This window comes from Aquila chrysaetos, chromosome 4 (assembly GCF_900496995.4).
Source record: "Aquila chrysaetos chrysaetos chromosome 4, bAquChr1.4, whole genome shotgun sequence".
In the NCBI taxonomy this organism is placed as follows: Eukaryota; Metazoa; Chordata; class Aves; order Accipitriformes; family Accipitridae; genus Aquila; species Aquila chrysaetos.
Genome location: NC_044007.1, coordinates 43,273,984 through 43,294,534, shown reverse-complemented (window position 1 = coordinate 43,294,534; position 20,551 = coordinate 43,273,984). Strand labels below are relative to the sequence as shown.

At 36.3% G+C, this 20,551-nt stretch overlaps 1 protein-coding gene across 1 annotated transcript in view; it reads left to right on the top strand.

The window, feature by feature from the left end:
* Positions 1–20,551, top strand: part of RP1 (RP1 axonemal microtubule associated) — a 184,886-nt gene that overhangs the window by 101,790 nt on the left and 62,545 nt on the right. Inside the window, exons 32-37 of the mRNA XM_030012421.2 lie at positions 4,064–4,233; positions 10,490–10,709; positions 12,044–12,198; positions 14,169–14,382; positions 15,782–15,972; positions 18,330–18,540. Of these exons, the coding sequence (XP_029868281.2) occupies positions 4,064–4,233; positions 10,490–10,709; positions 12,044–12,198; positions 14,169–14,382; positions 15,782–15,972; positions 18,330–18,540 (1,161 nt within the window). The remainder of the gene's footprint in view (positions 1–4,063; positions 4,234–10,489; positions 10,710–12,043; positions 12,199–14,168; positions 14,383–15,781; positions 15,973–18,329; positions 18,541–20,551) is intronic.

Genomic DNA, 20,551 nt, shown 5'->3' with positions numbered 1-20,551 from the left:
GGTCATATTCTATATGAGCTGCACTCTGCAAGTGGGCTTCAGGGAAAGTCATAAAAAGTTGATTGGCATGATTCAGTGTTGTTTGGTGATTTTCAGGATAAGATCAATGTGCTTAGGTCAGGTCTAAAGCAAAGGTAACAAAACAAAACACTTCATAAGTCACTCTGAAGGTCAGAAGTCTCATTCTCTTTAGATAAGGCTAGTAACCTGTTCAACCACCTAGCCAAAGAAGAGAGTTTGAAAGTCATCATTGATAAGCAGGTTTCTTGAAAGCTCCTGGTCCTTCTTCAGCCAGGCTGGCATTATGCTAGCTTTCATGAAGCATAAATCCCAGGTCCCTGTGAACGCTCCTGCTGGCTATGGATTCTGCCAAAATTCAGTATGCCCATATCAAGTTTTCTCAGCAACCTTTGTACATCTGTAGATTACAGAGAGGCTCTGGCAAATCAGGCATAGGAACAGATTTATTTGTATTCTCTTGATGCCACCTTGTATGTCTGATGCAAGATAAAAAGCATATTGCCCTGGTAGAGAAGGCAGATAGCTGCTCTCAGCTCTCAAATGATGAAGTTGTTCTGAGGGAGAATGGGACTTTACATCACTCTCTAAAAGTTTCCTACATTTTAGGGAAATTTTACTACTTCCTCCTTCTACTTTCTCTATTTCTTTTCCTTTTCTGCCTCAAAATGGGTGGAGTATTGTAATAACACATAGTAAAGAATTTTCTCTCAAAGCAAGGAGACAAAACATAGTATATTCCAATGTTGTCCGCACCGCAGTCGGTTAAAAGGAGCTGGGTTCCTGTAATGTGATTCCTGTAGGGTGCTCTGTGGTATTGTGGGCTTTTGTGGGCAGTGAATAAAATGAACAGAGCTCAGTTACTAGATATTTCTAGGTTGGCTCTTCTTGTGTTGTGCAAGGTTGTTGGTATTAAGGTATATAGAAAATTCATAAGAAAAGAAAAAACATTCAGTAAATTCTCCCATGACTTCTTTTGTTTTTAAATTATTCCCTACATTGCAAGTATTTGCTAATGGAGTAAGAATAATCACAGAATTCCCAAATTGTAAATGGATTGGTCCTGCTTCTAAAATGCAATGACAATATATATTGCCGGGCGGAGCTGAATTTCCTAAGAAAATAAAATAAGTAGACTGACTGCTCTGCCTCAAGGCAACATGAATTTCTACAATCTCCAGGAAGTAAGCAACCTGCTCCTACATCTAGCAAAGTGTGAATGTCATTCTAGGTCTTAAGACTAAAAAACACCAGAGGAAAAACCTGGAATAATGTATTGTAAAACCAATGGTGTTCATATTTTAAAAAACAGAAATAAAGCCTTCCTTTTTCAGTTTTCTGAATTATATTTACGAAACATTGACTTTATGTTTTACCTTGCCCGGTTTGCTATGTGCAGAAGTCATTGCAGGTTTGATTTTCACAGTTTTACTGCAAGCATCTTTCAGGTTCCAAACTAGTGGTTAAAAGACTTTCTGGAAGGAAATTGTTATAACTGATTCCATTTAATTGCTGAAAGTCAACAAATGACCCCTGCTTCTAATGTATCTCTGGATACATCTCTGTAATGTGAAATCAGATCCTTGGTTATATTATTTTAGAAAAAAGGAATTCTGGGATTTTTTTCACAGAATTCTGTTTTCCCCCTACCATTCATTTTAGCATTTGCCATACTGAAGTCTCAAAGAAAATGTCTATAGCTTTACACATAAGCTGAAAGTACAATAATACACTAACACACTAGTAACTCTGAAAGGAAGCTAACACAGTTCAGTAGTACTGGGGAAAATTCTCTTTTTTAATGTGGCCACGCATATGAAACACAGGAGATGACCTACTCGAGCCCAGTCATCTGATTTCCAGAACTTCAGAATATCCTGAAAAGAGATATAGAAATCACTGAATGCAGTAAGTATTTGGCACCTGTCTCCTGTCTGGTATAGCCATCCTTACCAAGTAGCTGTCTAAGTGAATATAATATTAGAAAAAAGATTTTTTTTCTTTCTGGCATGAGCAGGTTAAATGAATTTGCTGAACTGAGAGAAAATGCAGTCAGTCTGGGTTAGCTCAGTTACCAAATTATAGAAGCATTAAAAGTAAATGTAGGAGAACAAACAGTCGCAGATGCTAAGAGGCCTTAAATCTGTTAACCACTGATTTATTTCCTGGAAAACTCCCAACCCGCGTCTTAGCCTTTCTTCTGAAATAATAATTAAAAACACAGTCATGGATATTAATTAAAATAAAAAATGCTGAAATACCTTCTCTAAACATGCTGCCTCTTTGAACAGGGAACAGGCAGTTATGCATCCATGTTTTCTCTTAACTTGGGGCTTGCTCTGTCCTGAAGCACAAGGATATTAGAAAAAGAAAACAACCCCTCACCTGGGAAACACAGTAATGCAAAATTATCTTAATTTCCTCTCTGCTGTGTTCCTGGGACAGCCTTCAAAATGGGGCATGGTTGGAGAGGATAAGAGGTTCAGGGCTATGTTGGGAGTCTTTGTAAAAATTTGAAGCCGCTCATAAACCCGTGGAGTGCTCAGGAACAGCAGAAGCTCAAATGATGCTTGACTTCACCAAGCGTGACACCCTGAAGGGTACCACATGCCAACCTGGCACAAGGAGACAAAATTCAGAGCTGGCACATATATCAAACAACAAAAGTTCCTCATTAGGCAAAGTGTGGATCTTCCACATACTACATCTGACTCATTCCTGGAAATGACCTCAAAAAAAGAGTTCAGATGGAAGGATCCTTTCAGTTAGTGTGTTACTCAGCAGACTGATGGTGAGATGTGTATTTGCCTGCTGTTTTGTAGCTGAGCCCAGAAGAGTCAGGGAACAGTCAGATGTAATGCAGAAACAGCTTCTATAACAAGGGGAAAAACAGAATTAGCTAAAGAAAACAATGTGAAAACCAGAGGAAAATTATAAATCAAGAGAACCAGATCAGGTTTTCATGCAGTCTCCATCTCCAAGCAGGTGGAGGAAAACAAAAGGTATGAAAAAAGCACACAGTACTGTAAGAAAAAGCATCACATCCAATTTATTTTTGAATTAAACTATTCTAAAATTTATTTTGTCAGCACATTGAATTGTAGGTTTACACACAATCACAATATAATTCTCTTTTATATTAATCCCATTAGCAAATTATCATATTATCACAATACCAGTCACAGTCTAAACACAGGCTTTTGATTTCCTTCCACTGTTAAGTCCCCTTTACCATGCAGGATAAAGTGTCTTTTCTACAAATAATTCATTTGAATTCAGGAGGAGATTTACTTTCAAGCAAGTAAGTAACTTTCTAATCTATACTGTCCATCCAAGACACAGTATTTTTTCCACACCTGGATTCGTTTTCTGTAGCTTGTCGGTTGCGTTCTGGACTTCAAACATTGTTATGATTACGGGTCACCTACCAACAAAGAATCTCTGAAAGGCCCAAGCTATGAGCTGAAGTCAGTGCAAACACCTCTTTGGAATTCTGTAAATTTTGGATTCAACCCTAATGAATGATCTTATCTGACAAATGAGCAGACTGAACATGACACATTAGGTTAGAAAAATCTGAGAAATGAAGTTTAAGTTTCATTGTTTAACCAGTTGAGTATTAGCCAGCAGTTCTTACAAATGGATCACATACAAGTCTTTTAAAAATGTTAGTTTTCTCTTTCATGTTACATAAGAACACTTTAAGAATGGAAATTTAATAAATTAATTACTGTAATTAAAGCAACTATTTTGTTACAAAGAATGCAAAAACCTAGGCAAAAAGTCCTTTTTCTGCTTCCTTGGTGTTAATTCCTGCTTTCATACCCAATTCAACAATCATCTTGTGTTTATCAAGTCTGATTTAAGTTAAAATTACCTTCAAGAGAAGGAATGTCTGTCTATTTTTATTAAATGGGATGTAAGTTCATAGTAATCTTTAAATTCTTAGTTGTAATGATGACAAAGACATCCATTGCTCTCTGCCATTGATACTAAAAATGTTTAATTGATATGTTGATGCTAAAGTTGGTTTTATTTTTTTTAGCACAACAGTGGAGAGTGCAGGTTAAAACAGACGGAGATTCCCCAGAGCCACAAGAGTGTAAAAGGACCCTTGTGATTTATGGCTCAAAGGGAAAAAGTGATGAGCTTCTGCTTTCTCCACAAAACCCAGGATACGTGTGCTTTCTACCCAGAGCAACAGATGAATTCATTGTAAGTCATAAATATTGAGTACTACACAGACCTTATCATGACATTCCTCTCTAGCCAAAATATATACATATATATATATATATACACACACACACGGAATGTTAGTTTGACTGGTACAAATGATGTATTTATTTAAAAAGATAGAATGCTATAACTTTAGATCTTGGGTCATCTGCTGGTAGTCCTGTTCTACTACAGCCAGCTGCAGTGTTGAATTTTCAGTGCCTTCAGGGGGTATGCACCATGGAGGAAAATTGGTCCCTTTTGTGTTACTTATTGCATTGACCAGTTCATCTTGCATTTTTTCTAATTCTCTAAAGATTCCTGAATTGCAGTTTATACAAAAGGCAATATACAATTATTTGCAAATGCAGAAGATGAAGGATTTGACAGTATTCCCAGGGGACATAAGTGGGCTTTTCTTTCCTTTATTTCAGTCTTTGTAAAGCGGTATCCACTCTCCCCCAAAATAGTTCTGTCTCTCAGGCCAGTACGCAGAGGATTTTTCTGGCTAATCATAAATCACTGGAGAATGCATTCACGCATATCAAAGTGTGATGAACCCTGAAGCAATAGCATATATATGGCCAGTATTAAAATCAACCCTAACACAGTCCTGACTACCTGTACACCTGACATGCATCCTGCTGCTTTGAGAGGATTCATCTGAGGCATCTTTTTAATGTTCAAATTCTGTCCTAGCTTTCTAGGCTAAGTCACTGCAAATTCTGTTGATTGGCATGAAGTACAGCTTCTAGCCAGTGAGATGAGAGAAATAGCTTGCAATTCAAAGCAGTTTTATAAAGCTCAGAAATACTTTTCAATGGCTGAAATAAATGTTCTGAAAACAATGGCAAAACTACATTTAGAAAATGTTGTCAAAGCTTCATCATAATGACCTGATCGAGGCTGAATTTTTAATTTAAATAACAAGCTAAAGCAATTTAGGAACTTTATGGGGAGTAAATGAAAAGATAAATGGCACTTCTTAAAGTCAAGAAAGCAGCTGCTTATCAGAACACAGACGGCAAACACACTGAGCAACAAAAGGAGCTTCCTAAGCCATCGACATAAACTGAAGAGGTCAATAGAGGCAGAATCTACCTATGGAGCAACCACACCAACTGGCTGAATTTTGGCATCATTGCACAAAGCAGACTTCTGCAACAACCAACTTGTCGGTAATTTCCCAAATGGCATGTATTTCTCGTTAAGACTGCCTAATTTCAATGACTGGGTACCATGCTAGGAGAAATTAGTATTGTTATGTGTCAGTCATGGTTGTCCCTCATAGTCTACTATCCTAGGTACCATAGTACCATATCCATCGTACCAGGCTTCCACCCTAATGGCTTTCTAAATGCTTGTTCATACTTTGGATTGGCTTTGGGTTAGTGCCTATATTTTCCCTTTAGCTATCTGTGTCCTTGTTTTTGTTGCTTTGTATGAAGAAGTTAATACTATTTGAGCATTGTTTACTGTGCATGAAATTTTGTTTCTTTGCCACATTGCTTACAGTGTTTTACAGTTTTTGTTGCATTCTAAGGAAATCAGAATAGCAGGTCTAATATAAAGGAGTATTTGGGGATTTGCAGGTATCTCTACAAAAACCTTCATAACTTCTCTAGGTGGCTCAGCTAATAAACCCAGTTTCTTGTTACTCTCCCTTTCTTTGTTCTTACTAAGGCTATTCAGAAGAATGCAGAAGCTTTGCTCATGGTCTCCCACTGTAGCAGAAGGCTGGAGGCATGAGCTTGATATCACAAGGAGGACAAGCTGTGAATTCATCTTTCCAACAAGCAGGAGTAAATGAACTTTTAAACCCCCTCAAGATCCTGGTCCTAGACAAATGTCCTTAGTAATATAGTGCAGTAAAAAGAACACCAGGTTATGTGCTGTAAGCAGCTCACATTGTTTTGAAACAGTAAGCTTAATTTTGATCTCAGAGATACATTTATGGCACACTGAGGACAGAAAGGCATGTAAATTCATGATTTTCCAGGTGCTCTCACACAAATACATGCACAGATGTGTATCGTATTCAGAACGATTATTTGATCCAAAATATTTCTAACCAACTCCTATGAAAGAACAGGTGTAGTTTAATTGCATGTAGCAGGCATAAAGAATAAATTGTTAAAAGAGATAAAATAGCAGCATGCTATCAGGTACAGTTGTTGGGTTTCAGTGGTCTCAGGCACCTGTAGTACAGTGGGTGAGCTGCTTAAAGAAGAATAAATTTAATTAGAACACTTTAGTTCTAATGACTAAAATGAGAAATAGGTAAATGTGTCAATGTTATTGAATCTGCTGTGAGTTCTAGTTGAAGATAGCATGGCAAACACCATGCCATCTCCAATGAACACACATATTGAATAGTAACTGGGAAAATGAAAGTAAACTAACAGTGCAGTAGTAGAATTTTTTTCCTTGATATTCCCGTGGTGATAGGAATCAGTTGTTGATCTCACGTGGAATGAGTAAATTTGTAAAGTATATATATCTTTCTCTCAGTCATCAGTGTTTCTTGGTTACTTACAGAGTAGGCTTGTCAGAGCATGCCTTTGGAGAGTCCTAGTGTATCACGCACAATCTATTATCCAGAGAATCATAAAATGCAAAGATATATCGACTGACAGATTGGGATCCCTAAAACTACTCTCCAAAGCACTAGCACAGGTAGTATGATATGAGCAACAGAGCTCTGCAAGTAGGACTGTTCATAAATACACAACAAATATGGAATGTATGCTGTGTTAAGGACCGTGAGGGTGACAGAAAATTGTAAATCACATAACGTAATACTCCATATGTTTTCCACAGTATGAGATGATGCTCCAAACCACAAGCAGTAGGATTTCTGGAGTTCCTGACAGAAAGCTGTTCAGCTGAATTTTAGGATGCTTTGACCACACCCTTTTAACTAGAATAATTTTTGTGCCTTTTTTTTTTTTTTTGAACAGGGAAGTGATAAAGAATTTACTTTAAATGTGTACCCAAACAGTAAATTTTTAATGCTTTAATTACATTAGGCATGATGTCTTTGGAGAAGACCTGTGTGAGTCAAAAAGGAAAAGATTTTAAATATTATGAAATTCTCTTATCATCTTCATCAGTTACCTGTCTCTGAGAACTTCAATACCCCAGTGGCTTTGCCAGACAATCCTCTTGATTATAAAAGCCATCCTCCTTCAATCATGTAATGGAAAAAATATTGTGTTGTTTAGTATATGACAAATCACATCCAACTCAGCTAAGATTTCAAGTACTGAATATTACATAAAACTGTTCAGAAGAAATAAATGTGGAAAAATTAATTAGGAAATTATTATCATGAATAAAAACAAGGTAAAGTGTCCTCTTGCAAACATTCTGCAAAGTTAAAACTGGGATATTCATTGGTTATATACTTTGTGATGGATTATTTGTCTGTCTCTGCTTTGAAGGTCATGTTACATCAATTAATAGGCATCGATGGAGGGAAAAGCCAATTATGGGATCAAAGATAGGATATGGTATTCCAAAGGGAAACAGATGATATTAAATTGCTCAGAAAAGGATTACCAGAATGATGTAATGGCAATGCTCTGTTACAATGATGGAGCTGAACAGAAAGGATAATAATGGCCAGACCTATGGCGGAAAAAACCAGACCCATGAAAAGGGGGGAAATATCTAATACACTCAACTGAAAATAGTTGGTGGTGTTTAATTCCATGGATTATAGACAGTATGATTACTAGTGCTTGCTTGTTCAAAGGCAATCATGGAATTAATTGAAATTGCAATTCTAGAAACAAAAGGGAAAATAATGGCTTTTAAATAGTCTGTCCTGTATTCTGAAATTATTTTCCTATATATCTCAACTGTGCATTTCCTACAAGGATTATAACACATGTATTTATGACAATTTAGAAGCCCAGAGAATTGCAAATTTGGGTAGCAGAAGACAAAGTAAAATGTGAGGTACAGCTTGCCCTGTCATATAACAATAAACAAGTTCTGTAATGTTGCAACTCCAAACCAGAGAGCTTTATGGAATAAGTTGTGCATGGCATTTAGAGTAGCTGTGTGATACAGTCATGAGTTCCATCTACAAGAAAGAAAATCTGCAGGCAGTAATTTTACAAGTCAGTGGTCTGGTTCTGAAAGAGAAGCAGCAATGATTTTGTTGCCTGTGAAGGAAGTGTAGTTTAGATGGGTGAAGAATCCATGTGCTCTCCTCTCAATGAACCCAAATAATTCCCGTTAAGTTTAACAAGAGATGAATGCATGTTTTAGAAGGAGTTAGACTACTTAGTCCATCATATTTAAGGATTTCCTTTGCAGCGTACACAGCATGAATGAAAAACTCTTGACATGAAATTCTGCCCACGTTTCCCTTTTCATGGTGCAATGGTGGAGACCAAGTCAGGAATCTGTGAGGATGTGGTAGATCAAAGAGGCATAATCCCTCTCACTTGTGCACCATAGTCTGGGACAGCCTTAAATTCCATATGCGCCATGGCATACAGACAGGGAGGGCAGGCTAGGCTTAGAGAGGGGACAAGTCTGGTGCCATCTTCTTCTGTGTAAAGCTACTGCTGTGTGGCTGTTGTGGGTACTGTGGAATTGCAGTTCAGGAACTGAGAGATTCTCTGCAGCCTCAGGGATGTTTTATAGAGAGCAGGAAGGATTTCTTCCCTGGTCCTTAAAGAACAATGCCTTGAATCTTGACATTTTGTATGAGTGACATGGCAACCACTTATAACACTTACCTTAAGAAATTCAGATTGGAAGGGATCTTTTAAGCCATCAAGTACAATTCCTTCCTACCACAGGCCTCTTTTCATAAGTTCTACATCATAAACAGTTCAAGCTCCTCTAAAATGATCTTGGCAGATTGCTTTATTTTCAATTAATTGTTCCTCCTCATACTCTGATGCTTTACTATTTCTTATTTGCATAGCAGTTATTAATGAGGGTGGCTAACTCCCCAAATGACAAAACCACATTTTTTGTATGGTTCCTCCCTAATAAGAATAAGGTAGCTGATACTTCTGTACATGTATGGGTCCACTGTGCAAATGCATGTAAACTAGCTTTAAGCAAGCTAGGTCAGCAGTGAAGGGTTGTCAAGTGCAGAGCTCTGTTGAGAAGCAGAATAAATAAATCTATTGGGAGCTCTGTACTCTGTCTTAGGAGCCAGTCTGCTGGTGATGCTGCTGGTGCCAGCACATGATTATGTGAGACTAATTTCAGTTTCTTACTGTGATGCTACTGTGATGCGCAAAGGATTTATTTCCTGGCAACAGTCACCAAAGCTTATGTTATGACTGGTCTGGAAAAAATTTTAAAAAAAGCAATATGAGAGAAGAACAAGGCCACTGGCAACATTTTCTGGTTTGATCCTTCTTAAAAATAATTGTCATTGTTACCTTTTTAAAATAATAGTTCTGTCTTGTTTCACTCGAAAATCACTTCCCACCCTGTCTTTCTTGCAGTTGCCCAGTGACAGGCTGCATCACTCCACTTCCTGGTGTTCAGAAGACTTATCATGCAGTGGTTAATGTCATGCAGATCATTAGCACTTGATGCAGTTTGGGCATCCTGGTACCCACAGCCCTAGGTTGGATGGTTTAGCCAGATCTCACAGAAGCCCACAATCAGCAACTAGATACTGCATTTCCCATATGCAGTATGGGAACAGGACTGTGTTGTTCTACAGAGTTATTTCTGTAACGTTCATGATTTACTTTTATGCAGGGATATGCCTTCTCTTTTCCAAAGAATTGGTTATAAAGTAATTTCATGTTCTAAATCCAATCATTTTGCAAATGAGAATTTAGTTAAAACTTTCTAGGCTCATAGTAATTATCATTAATTTTAATACCTCACTTGTCTGCTGATATCAGAACCTTTAATTGTAAGTTAATGCTCTCTTTATCCAGTAGGGTCAAAGCTTTACATGTTACCTTTTGTCTAAAGAGCTTAAATGCACAGATGTTACTAATTTTAACCTTGTCTCACCCTAATGGTAGAACATCATGCTTACAATACTAATAAGGGAACAGAGGAAAATAAGGGAGACAATCTCACCCGTGATCATACCATCAAAAAGAGAAGAACTGATTGTCTCATCATACTTATCCCAGCCTCCAGTTCAACTTTTTCATTGGTTAATGTTAAGTTTAGGAATTCTATACAGAGATTTGGGAAAATCTCTGTAAGTGAACCAGCCCTGACAGTGTGCTCTTCCTCATCATATTTGTTGCAGGTTGAGACTGGAGATCTGGGAGATGTATACAAGATTCGGGTCTGCTGTGATGATGTGCCAGGCTTTGAGGGTTGGCATTTGAAGTCTTTTCACTTAGAAGAGATACGTACAAAACGAGAACTGAACTTTGACTGCAACTGCTGGCTGTCTCTTAACAGAGAAGACAAGGAGCTAGTGAAAGAATTCCCCGCAGTCAATGAGGACCAGAAAACTTTACCAGGTAAAAACACTGAGAAGATATAAATAATGTAAACTAACCTCCTGGAAAGAAATCAATGCCACAGATACAATATAGCACTTTGGATTTGATCTCTTCAGTGGCTCTATTGTAACTGTCTTCGTATATACACTGCAAAAATGCTGACTACTTAAGAAATTTTAATTTTCCAGTTAAGCCGCATATTGGGTTTCACAGTTGCTAAATCTTCTGTATGATTCGAAGTGTGCAAAACTGAACAATATAATTATACTTTTTAAAGATAAAGCACATGTTCAAAGCCATGGAAGTGATTTGTGGTAGACTTACTAGTGAATTACTTAGCTTATAATAGCTTTAGTTACTAACACAAGTATCAGAAGTAAGCCTCATTGTACAAAAAGTTTTCTATTTGTTTTTCCCTGACTATTTTTTGACATGCTGAGAGTTTTTGAGTATATTCAGAGACGCACTTGGAACGTGAAGACCTATAGAAGTACTGCATTTGTTCAGAAAAGTTAGCAGTTACATATGAGATAAAAGTAATTAGAGACATGACTGCTTTTCTAAAGTTCCAGAAGTTCTGGTCCCTGAATACCTCAAAACTATTCATGACCTTAGAAGGAACTATAGCATTACATTAGTTAAATGTTAGCTCAGCAGGACTGTACATAAAAAATTACATTTGAAAAATTTTGGTTATTCTTTTTGTATGAGTATGAACATATATGCAATTTAATGATCCTCCTCAGAAGAAAATCCAATCTGACTGTGTAGAAGTGCATTTATACAAGAGCACTAGGGAGGCAAAAAGTTTATAGTTCCTGTCATGCACCTTAAATTAATAAGTGCATTTTGTAAATTTTTAAACTTGTATGTCATGCATCCAGATGCTATGCTACATCTGTCTCTGCTATTCTAATTTGCATAAAGTTTACATAGTGTCTTATTCTTTGACCTGTGATAGTTATTATCTACTGCGAAGATAATTCAGTTTCTAACAGTCCCTGAGCAAACTCAGATGAATTCTTATTTTCCAGACCTTGCACACTAAGATAGAATTGGGCAGAATTCATCTAGATATTAGTAGCTCTAAGCTGCATAAGTCTAAATTGTCCAAGTCCATTGTCCTTCAAATTTCTAAGGAAATTAATGGAAAGTCTTCATTGAACTTAGCATGAAGAGATCAGATTCATAAAGAGTAACCTGACTATTTCAATTGCTGTGTAGCAGATTTTTTGGTAGCTGCAGAAATAAAAACAAGCAGTAGTCTTACTAAATACTCTGTGTTGCTGTTTTCTTTTAAGTACACCTTGTACTTAGTCAGCTTTATTTAAACTTTTTTTCTTTTCTTACAGTCTATAAGTATGTTGTCTCTGTACATATTGGCGACTGCTGGGGAGCAGAAACTTTTGCAAATGTTTATATCACTCTCTATGGCAAAAGAGGGGACACAGGTGTGAGGAAACTTCATACATCTTTAGCAAAAGGAAGAAAATTTCAAAGGAATAAGGTAATGGCATGATAATGCTGTCTCACATTTACAGATGTTAGCACTGCAGTAAGTGTCACCTAATGCTTGCTCAGAATACATCTTGCTACAGATGGGCAAGAATTTGGAAACAGAATTTATCTTCCAGATATTTGCAGTAGACCAATGCCAGTGTTATTTCCTTCCTGTACAAGAACATCCCCACATGATAATAAAGTCTCCACATGAGCACAGAGAAAGCAGATTACTGGGGAGAACCTCTGTGATCATGCTTCTTACTTCTGTTCCAAATATAAGACAGCACAGGTAGCAAAGAATTAAAAATCAGTGATTTGATTAAGTTACAGAAATTGCTGTGAGACTTTTGCAAGCAGTGATGTTTCTGTAACCACAATCCCATATGAAACACTAAGTCAATGTCTAGCCAATAAGTTTAGACAAGAGACAGGAATTCCACTTAAGAGAATGCACATAAAAACAGTGTTTCTAGATGACCAATAACAATAAAATTCTTCTCTTTTGTATTAGGCTTTCCTATGAGAGGTTCATTCACTGAACACTGAAGTTTGAAAAAGCTCACTACCAAGTTGTACATTGTCAAGGAGAGTCTTAGATTTCTGTGAAATTATTTCATTAGACAATTACCACAGCACTTGGTAGGGTAAAAGTGGAATCAATAACAAACTGAGAGAATTTCTAAATTTCATTTCTGCATATATCTCAGGGCTATGCCTATATACAGAAGATAACACCCTACAATAATTATTGTAATTTACCTTCATGCACAGATTTCTTTCCTAAAATGTCCTAATTTAAAAAGTTAATGATTTCTGCTTACAATCTGCTGTTGGGTCCTGATTATTGTTTGAAAAAAAAAAAATTCAATATTTTTGTCTTATGAGAGTACTTTTAATATTAGTAGCAGAAAATCTACTTCTCCAATATTTTTATTTAAAAAGTAGCAGGAACAACACATAGGACTTTGGCAAGGACTACATTTTTTAGAGATCACTTTCCTAATATCTTCTTTTTTAATTTCCCTGACATCTGGTTTAGGAAGTTCCTACTATTGAATTAATGTTTTATTAGGATGAGAGTGTTAATTATAATCCTAGACATTGCTGTTTAAAACTCCAGTTGTTCATAACCTTGTTGACCTTTATCAGTTACCACCATGTCCATCTGGCCCTAGGCTGGGCCACTTACAGAACACCTGGCTTTCTTACAAAACAAACAAGAATTTAGTGGGGCATATAATTTCTTTCTTTGCATTTCACATTTTTCCTTATCTTCTTGTTTTTGTTGTCCCTATTCTCATCCACTGATGCTTGTGTTTACTTCTCTTTTGTCTTACTCTGCCTTCTCCATTCTGCTTCCCTTCCCATCTCTCATCTTTTGCTCAGATTGTTCTCCACCTTCATCTTAACTTCCTCCCTTCTATTGCTTACTATTTTCTCCATTTGCTGTGTCCACAATTATCTTCATTTTGTAAGAAAAACAAAAAGGCAGGCTTTTCTGACTATTGGAGAAGAATTTAGAAGCTATCTTGGAGTGAACATACTCTTTAGAATTCTAAATTTTCTTTAGGACTATTAATATATATCTAGGTTTGTATGATAAACTTTAGAAACTAGAAGTACCCTGAAAGATAGAAGTTTCATTAGAACCAAAATCTCGTCATAACTGTTTGACTATCAGAAGGTTGAGATATATGCATTTTAATGTAATATGAAATGACTGATGAAATGATCCATATTGTCCAAAGATCAAATGAAGTTACAATGCATCGTTAACGATGAATGTGGGATTCAATGTTAGGTATAATCAGCGTGTGTTTTCTTAGATTCAGAGGGGAGATGTTGTGTTAAATATTACAAAAAAACAGACACAAATTTTAAATCCTCAGCTTAATCCAGGACTACATTTTCCCTGAAGTTCAAACATATTTGGGTCCAAACTCTGTTTTATTAAGCATTTCCCCTTTTTTGCAGGTGGATTCATTTATGGTGGAAGCTGTTTCTCTGAGTCATTTGCAAAAAGTGGTCATAGGACATGATGGAAAAGGCTATGGGGCTGGGATGTACCTCAGGATGGTAACAGTCAAACAATCACAAGACTCAGACAAAGAATGGGTCTTCCCATTGTGGAACTGGCTTGATACTCATCTGGGATTATATGACACTGTTTGTGAGATTGCAACAGTTGGTAAGCTGTTCTGCAAAACTGGCCTGTCTGGGGGTTTGGAGGGGTTTTTTTTGTTTTTGTTTTGTTTTGTTTTTGATTTTGATTTTGTTTTTGTTTTTAATTTGGCTACAGCTCTTTCAGATCTATATAGTATCTTTCTTTTATTGAAAATGTGAATTTTCAGTTTGATCTTACTATTAGAGCAAAACCACATCTGGTAAGGTCAAAGTTAAAAAAATTCCATCTTGTCAATGTATTGTGTATGGAACACTTGCCTTCCATATTAATTATAGCACATTGCAATGAAAGATTTAAAGCAGATTAGAGTTTGGGATATGTGTCTCATAGGGATAAATAGCTTAAGTTTTATGTACCACTTTTCAGGTAGCTTAGGATATCATCTGAAATCCAGAGAAAAGTTACTTTAGTGAAATGAGCCTAGTCTTTATCTGTGGTATTATTCCACAGCACAAAGCAACAGTTCTGGTATGCTCAGTTTCTGCTCATTTCAAGCCTACTACGCCACAATTTGTGCAAATCTAAACCTGAATTTATTTGGCAAAAGAACACTTACAGCGGGACCATTAGTCATTTAGAACTAGTAGAAAAGATCCTTCCCTTCAATCCTGTGAAAACAATTCCATGTAAAGTAAATGAGCTACAAAAGTTTGTCCAGAGGTAGTAAGACAGCTTAAAAACATAAGGTGCCCATGATAGATATGCAAGTATTCAGTTGTGTGTTTTTTCTAAGTTGTAGAAAGTACATTTTACTGAGCAGTTCCTTTCTGTTAAACCATTTTCATTTCCCATAGAATGTTTAAAACAGAATGAAAATGAAGGATAACAGTAATTAATGAAGAAAAAGAGAGGGAGATAGTAATATTGATCTTTTGAGGATCTTGCAAATATTTTTGTGTGTTTATTATAGGTTTACCTGTCAGTCTCACACTATTACAGGACATACTGTATTGGTAGGTAAGATCTAGTTACAAGCGGAGTTCATTAGTATTATTCATTTTGCATTAGGTGCCTACATGCTACAGATGGCTGGTGTTTCTAAATGACAGATTGGTTTTAGTAACATTGATTGCTTTTTTAAGAACAATTAATTAGAACTCTAAAAGGTGTCTGAATGTTCTCTTAGCAATTACTTCCAAACATGACAAGGAAAATACCTTGGCATCAAGAGAATACCTCTGAAACTAAATTTTAAACATGGAAAGAACATTAAGCTGTTAAATTCTTGGCAAAAAATATGATAAAGGTATTGATGTGTTTATTCTTAGTGGACTGTTGCTATAGATACAACATAACCTGCAAATAGAGCTTTGTTTGTGTACTGTAAAGGCTATGGTCCTGCTGTATTATGCCATTCATTCATGCTGTTATCTTTCCTCTTTCTCTTTGATAATTTTTAAAGGTAGAAGGTTGACTTCTAGTCCTAAACTGCCTGAAATCAACAGGAAGTCATCAGGTCTCTGGATAATGGACATCGCTGGATCTGACTTGAGCGACAAAGAGGATCCAATATGCCTTTCTTTTATCTTCTATGGCAACCTGAGTCACAAAAAGTTGCCACTTCTAGTTACCGGAAAAGCAATTCAGATCAAAGTACTTCAACCTTTCTCTATTGAAAGAAAAGCCTAAGAATCATGTAGCCAATAACCCACTTCATTCTGAGATATATTGTTTCTTTAAACTAAACTACCCAATTGATTTTTAAGTCCTCTGTGTAGTTTGGCACAGGTCATAATTTTTGTTTGTAGGTAGTAACACTGTCATTTGAACAATGGTTTTTGAATGAGCAGATTCTCCTGATATCTCATACTGAGAATGCTTAAGTGAGCAAATTGGTCCCTTGGTACATATCACAGTATATATCATGCTGCAGGTACTGATTTACAGGTTTTGTTGATCTCACAAAAGTAATTTGTAAACATACACTATGCCATGGGATACTATAGAGCTTTTGGGGCCAATGATCAAGAAGGAAGAATCATAAATGAGATGAAACTTACAGAAAGTTCTTTTTTCTCTGTCATGTAATTTATTCATCCCTGCCACCACATTTCGCTGGGCTAACTGTCTTTTCTTGAATGGTTTCTCTCTTTTTTTGCCTGTCATTATGACTGCTTTTCCTCTTGATCAGCTCCTTTTTACCCACAAGTTTTCTCCTTCTTTATTCACTTCTTCTGCCCTTCCATCATTGGTCTTCACTTCCTCCTATTACTCATTAACTGAAATATTAAGAAGCGTTTGAGGTCCACATTCATTGAATTGTAGCCTACTTCTTTTCTCAATGCTCTTACTTCACTCTTGTAGCTATAATTCCTTTCCAGTGCCAACGCTGCATTGCTCTTACACTTTTCTGGGTTTGCTCTCCATGAAAGACCACTTCAGTAGAATTTGGAACTGACCCAAAGGTAAACACTGCAGACACTTCTGCTGGCTCAGGAAATCCCTGAGCCACAAAGTACTGGAAGCTAGGACAATATTCAAGGGAAGTCTGACTACTACTTGTCCTGTTTTTGTACTGCTTGTTCCATCCTTCTGTTGTCCTTTGTGGGTTTTGAGGAAATGGTTTATGCCTGTGAGAAAAATGATTTTGAACCTTGATTGGTTCCTCAGCCTTAGTTTTAACCTTGATCAGTTCATCCTGCAGCTGCAGAAACAAATATAAGGCAGGACTGAGGGAATGGGAGCAAGGGGGCAGACAGGGAAGTGGGAACTTCACAAGCCAGCTTTGCATCAGAGAAATATGTCCATGAAGCCATATCCTGAAAGATTCTTCAGAATTGACTGCTGGAACTGCGGAGGCAGGTAGCAAGAGAAAATCAGGGAAAAAAAAAAAGGAGGTGAAAAGAGCCCTGAAAAAAACCCGAAAGAGTGAGTGAAAATACGTTAGTTTTTATTTGGGAATTCATCAGAAAGCAGCCTTGGAGTTGTGAATGAAGAAACTGTTTCCTGGTTCTTCTTCCTACTAGTCAGGTAAATTGAACTTAATGATTGAGCTAAAGAAATAATTGGCTGGTTTTTGATGTTCCTCTTTTCTTTAATGGAAGAGGAACTAAGCAGAGTAGCTTAGGCCATAAACATCACCCAAAATGAGGAGTATCCAGAAGGTTTTCCTAAGTTATTTCCAAGAACCTCTGGTAAATATAAAGCAATAGTATGGAATTGGAAGTGCCCTGTCAGAGGAAAGGCTGAAGTCAGGTCACATGCACTTCTACTAGCTGGGGAGTATTTGAAATGAAAGAGCAAGGGAAAGAATATGAGAAGTAGAGAATAGGAAGAGGAACAGATAACTTCTGATTTCTCCCTTCTTTTTCCCTTACAGGGAAAAATTATTGGTTTAAACCAAGAATTATCTATTGGTTTAAGAACAATAGTTATCTAAGGTGTCCTCTACTTTCACTTAAGCAATAGTATGACATAGAGATGTGGTACTATTCCCTGTAGAACTAGAAGATTTTTTCTCAAGCATGAATGCAACAAGAGGGAGAATTTTATGGACAGCTTCTATATGAAAACATGATGTAGGGTGAAGATGGAGGATCTCTTGGATCTTTCCTCAAAATCGGATTAATTCTTCAAATTTATGGTTAATTGCACCATTGTTATCTTGCAAGTTGGAAGAAACATTTCTAGTAGTGTTCAAAATTTTTAAAATTGACTAAAGTTTCTGTGCCTGCAAATAGTCTACTGAATCAGCATAATATATGTGAACACCGTGCCTTGTTCTGTGTACAAATTTCAGCAGTGACTGCCATCACTTGTTCCCTGATATCAAACATCAAGCATTCTATCTCCACGTTCACATTAGAAAGGGGAAAAATCATAGCAGTTATAAATCTGCCCCAATTCTTTAACTACTGAAGTTTGTTCAACTGTTGCATACAGCTGTCAACTACATTTGATCTGGCACAATTAGAATGAGATCCATTAATCTTCACTTTTTCCTAACATAGGATGAACTGGCAGATATTGGCTCAATATACAAAGTTCAAGTAACTGGCCCACATAGCGAGCTAAAACAGCCATGGCACTTAGATTTACTGCATATGAAGCACACAGGCACAAAGGAAGAGATGTATTTAGCTTTTGACTGCTGGTTCAACCGTAATGAAGACAAATGTGTGGAACTGCCAGCTCTCTATGCAGATCAGGAGCCTTTGCCTGGTAAGCCAAGTCTTTTTTTGTTACTGGGGTCAGTATCTGTCACTGGAATACCAGTGTACCTCTCTTGGGCCTGAAATATTGTGTGAGGATTTCCACAAGAATTTCATATTAAGGAATATGATGTTTTTGCACATGCATTTATCACAAAAGAAAGCTGAGAAAACAGAAATCATTGGTATCAGGATTATGAAAGATGATGTAACTGCTGACACCAAACATAGAATTTGGTTTCTTTCATGTTAGTTATCTTACAGTTTTAGCTCTTGATTATTTATTTTCTCTTCAAATTAATGCTATGTTAACTGAAGGTGTGTACAAAATATAATCTACTGTGTGATATTACCTGAATCTTCTTATTCACAAAGAAATTTATGTAACCTAGAAACTTAGTAAATTTTTAAGAATGAAAGAATTGTGAAGACCCCTTACAAAACAGAGGCAGAATTTTAAAAATGTGTTACAATCAGCCAGCAAAGAGATATCCAAGAATTTCAATTGCACTAGTGCTTTATTGACGTTGATGAGAAATTTATAATACAGCAAGTAATAGTCCACAGAAAATATATATAAGTTGCGTGTTTCTCTGCTGTTAGTAACACATATGAATTGTATGATGCCAGAGAGATAATAAAGTGATTTCTCCCACCCCCCTAGGAATATGGAGAGGAACAACCAATTGCATACTGATAACTTGATCACTAGCTATTTAAGAACAGGCTCCCCATCTATCTAGCTCATTAGAATAAAGAGGATTGATGGGGATAGTAAAGATCATATATTGAAGCTTTTAGTGACAGTTAAGAGGTTTATTGCTAGAGGCTATAGTACAAAGAATATTCTGCTTAAACAGAAACTAGTATAAAAAAAATGGAAGCAGCCCAGAAAAAGGAATAAAATATTCCATGTGAACGTTTACACACTATTCTCTAAGGAGATTTTCCTAAATATTTCATCCCATTTAAACTTGAAACTTGAACAAATAAAACACTGAAGACCTTTTAAATCTCTGGTTTTGTATGGGTTTGTATAACTTTAAACAATTAGTAGCCTTATATTCACTTACTGAAAAAATCTTGGTTTTAGTGTTTTGATCCATCTGATTCAAAACAACATTGGATGTTGGATGTAGTATATTCAGGATGTACAATCATGAATACAGTAAATCTAGAGTTTGTTAAAAAGCTCTTTTTCCCCAATTTTTTTATGAAAAAATGGGGAAAATTATAAGTATTGGTAATTATTTTCAGAATTCAAATTGCTAAATGTTTACATATAAAAAGTCCAGAAATTCAAACAAAAAAATTTTCTAGAATACATCCCTCAAAGCCTCTATTATGCTAAGAACCAAATGGCAATACTGTGAGACAGCACTATCCAGACTTGTAAAGCAATACAGTTTTGAGGTATATTAGAAAATTAAGTTGTTTTTCTTGGAAATTTTCCAGGAAAAAGATTTGTGTATACACTCCCTCAAAAATTATTCCATAGATGGCTAGTAGCTACTAACCTAGGAAGTTTCTCACAAATCATTTTGTGGATTCCAGTGATCTACAACTGGAAGTGTTAATATCAGTTTTAGCCTTTGTAGCCCCAATACTAATTCAGTCTAAAATTTCTGTCAGCTTCTTCCTTGAATTACAGTTTGATTACTAGAGACAAAAAATTTTTTTCATTTTTATGTGTTTGCTTTCATTATTGCTTTGAAAGCGACATCCATTTATGGAGATGTCTTTAATGAACATCTTGATAGAATAAATTCAAATAAAGACAAAAGAACAATTTTGAAAGATATTGATCATTTCTATCCCCAGACAATGAAAACAACAGGCGTATAACTTCATGGTACACAAAGTAAATGCTAAAAACTAAGCATCCAAATAAACAGTAACCTTTACCAGTAATGTCAATTGCCTGACAATACTAATATAATTACTTCTGTTCTAAACTAAGTAATTCCACGAGATTTAGCAAGGCCAAAATACATACATATGCTAATTTGTAATCTTCAGGA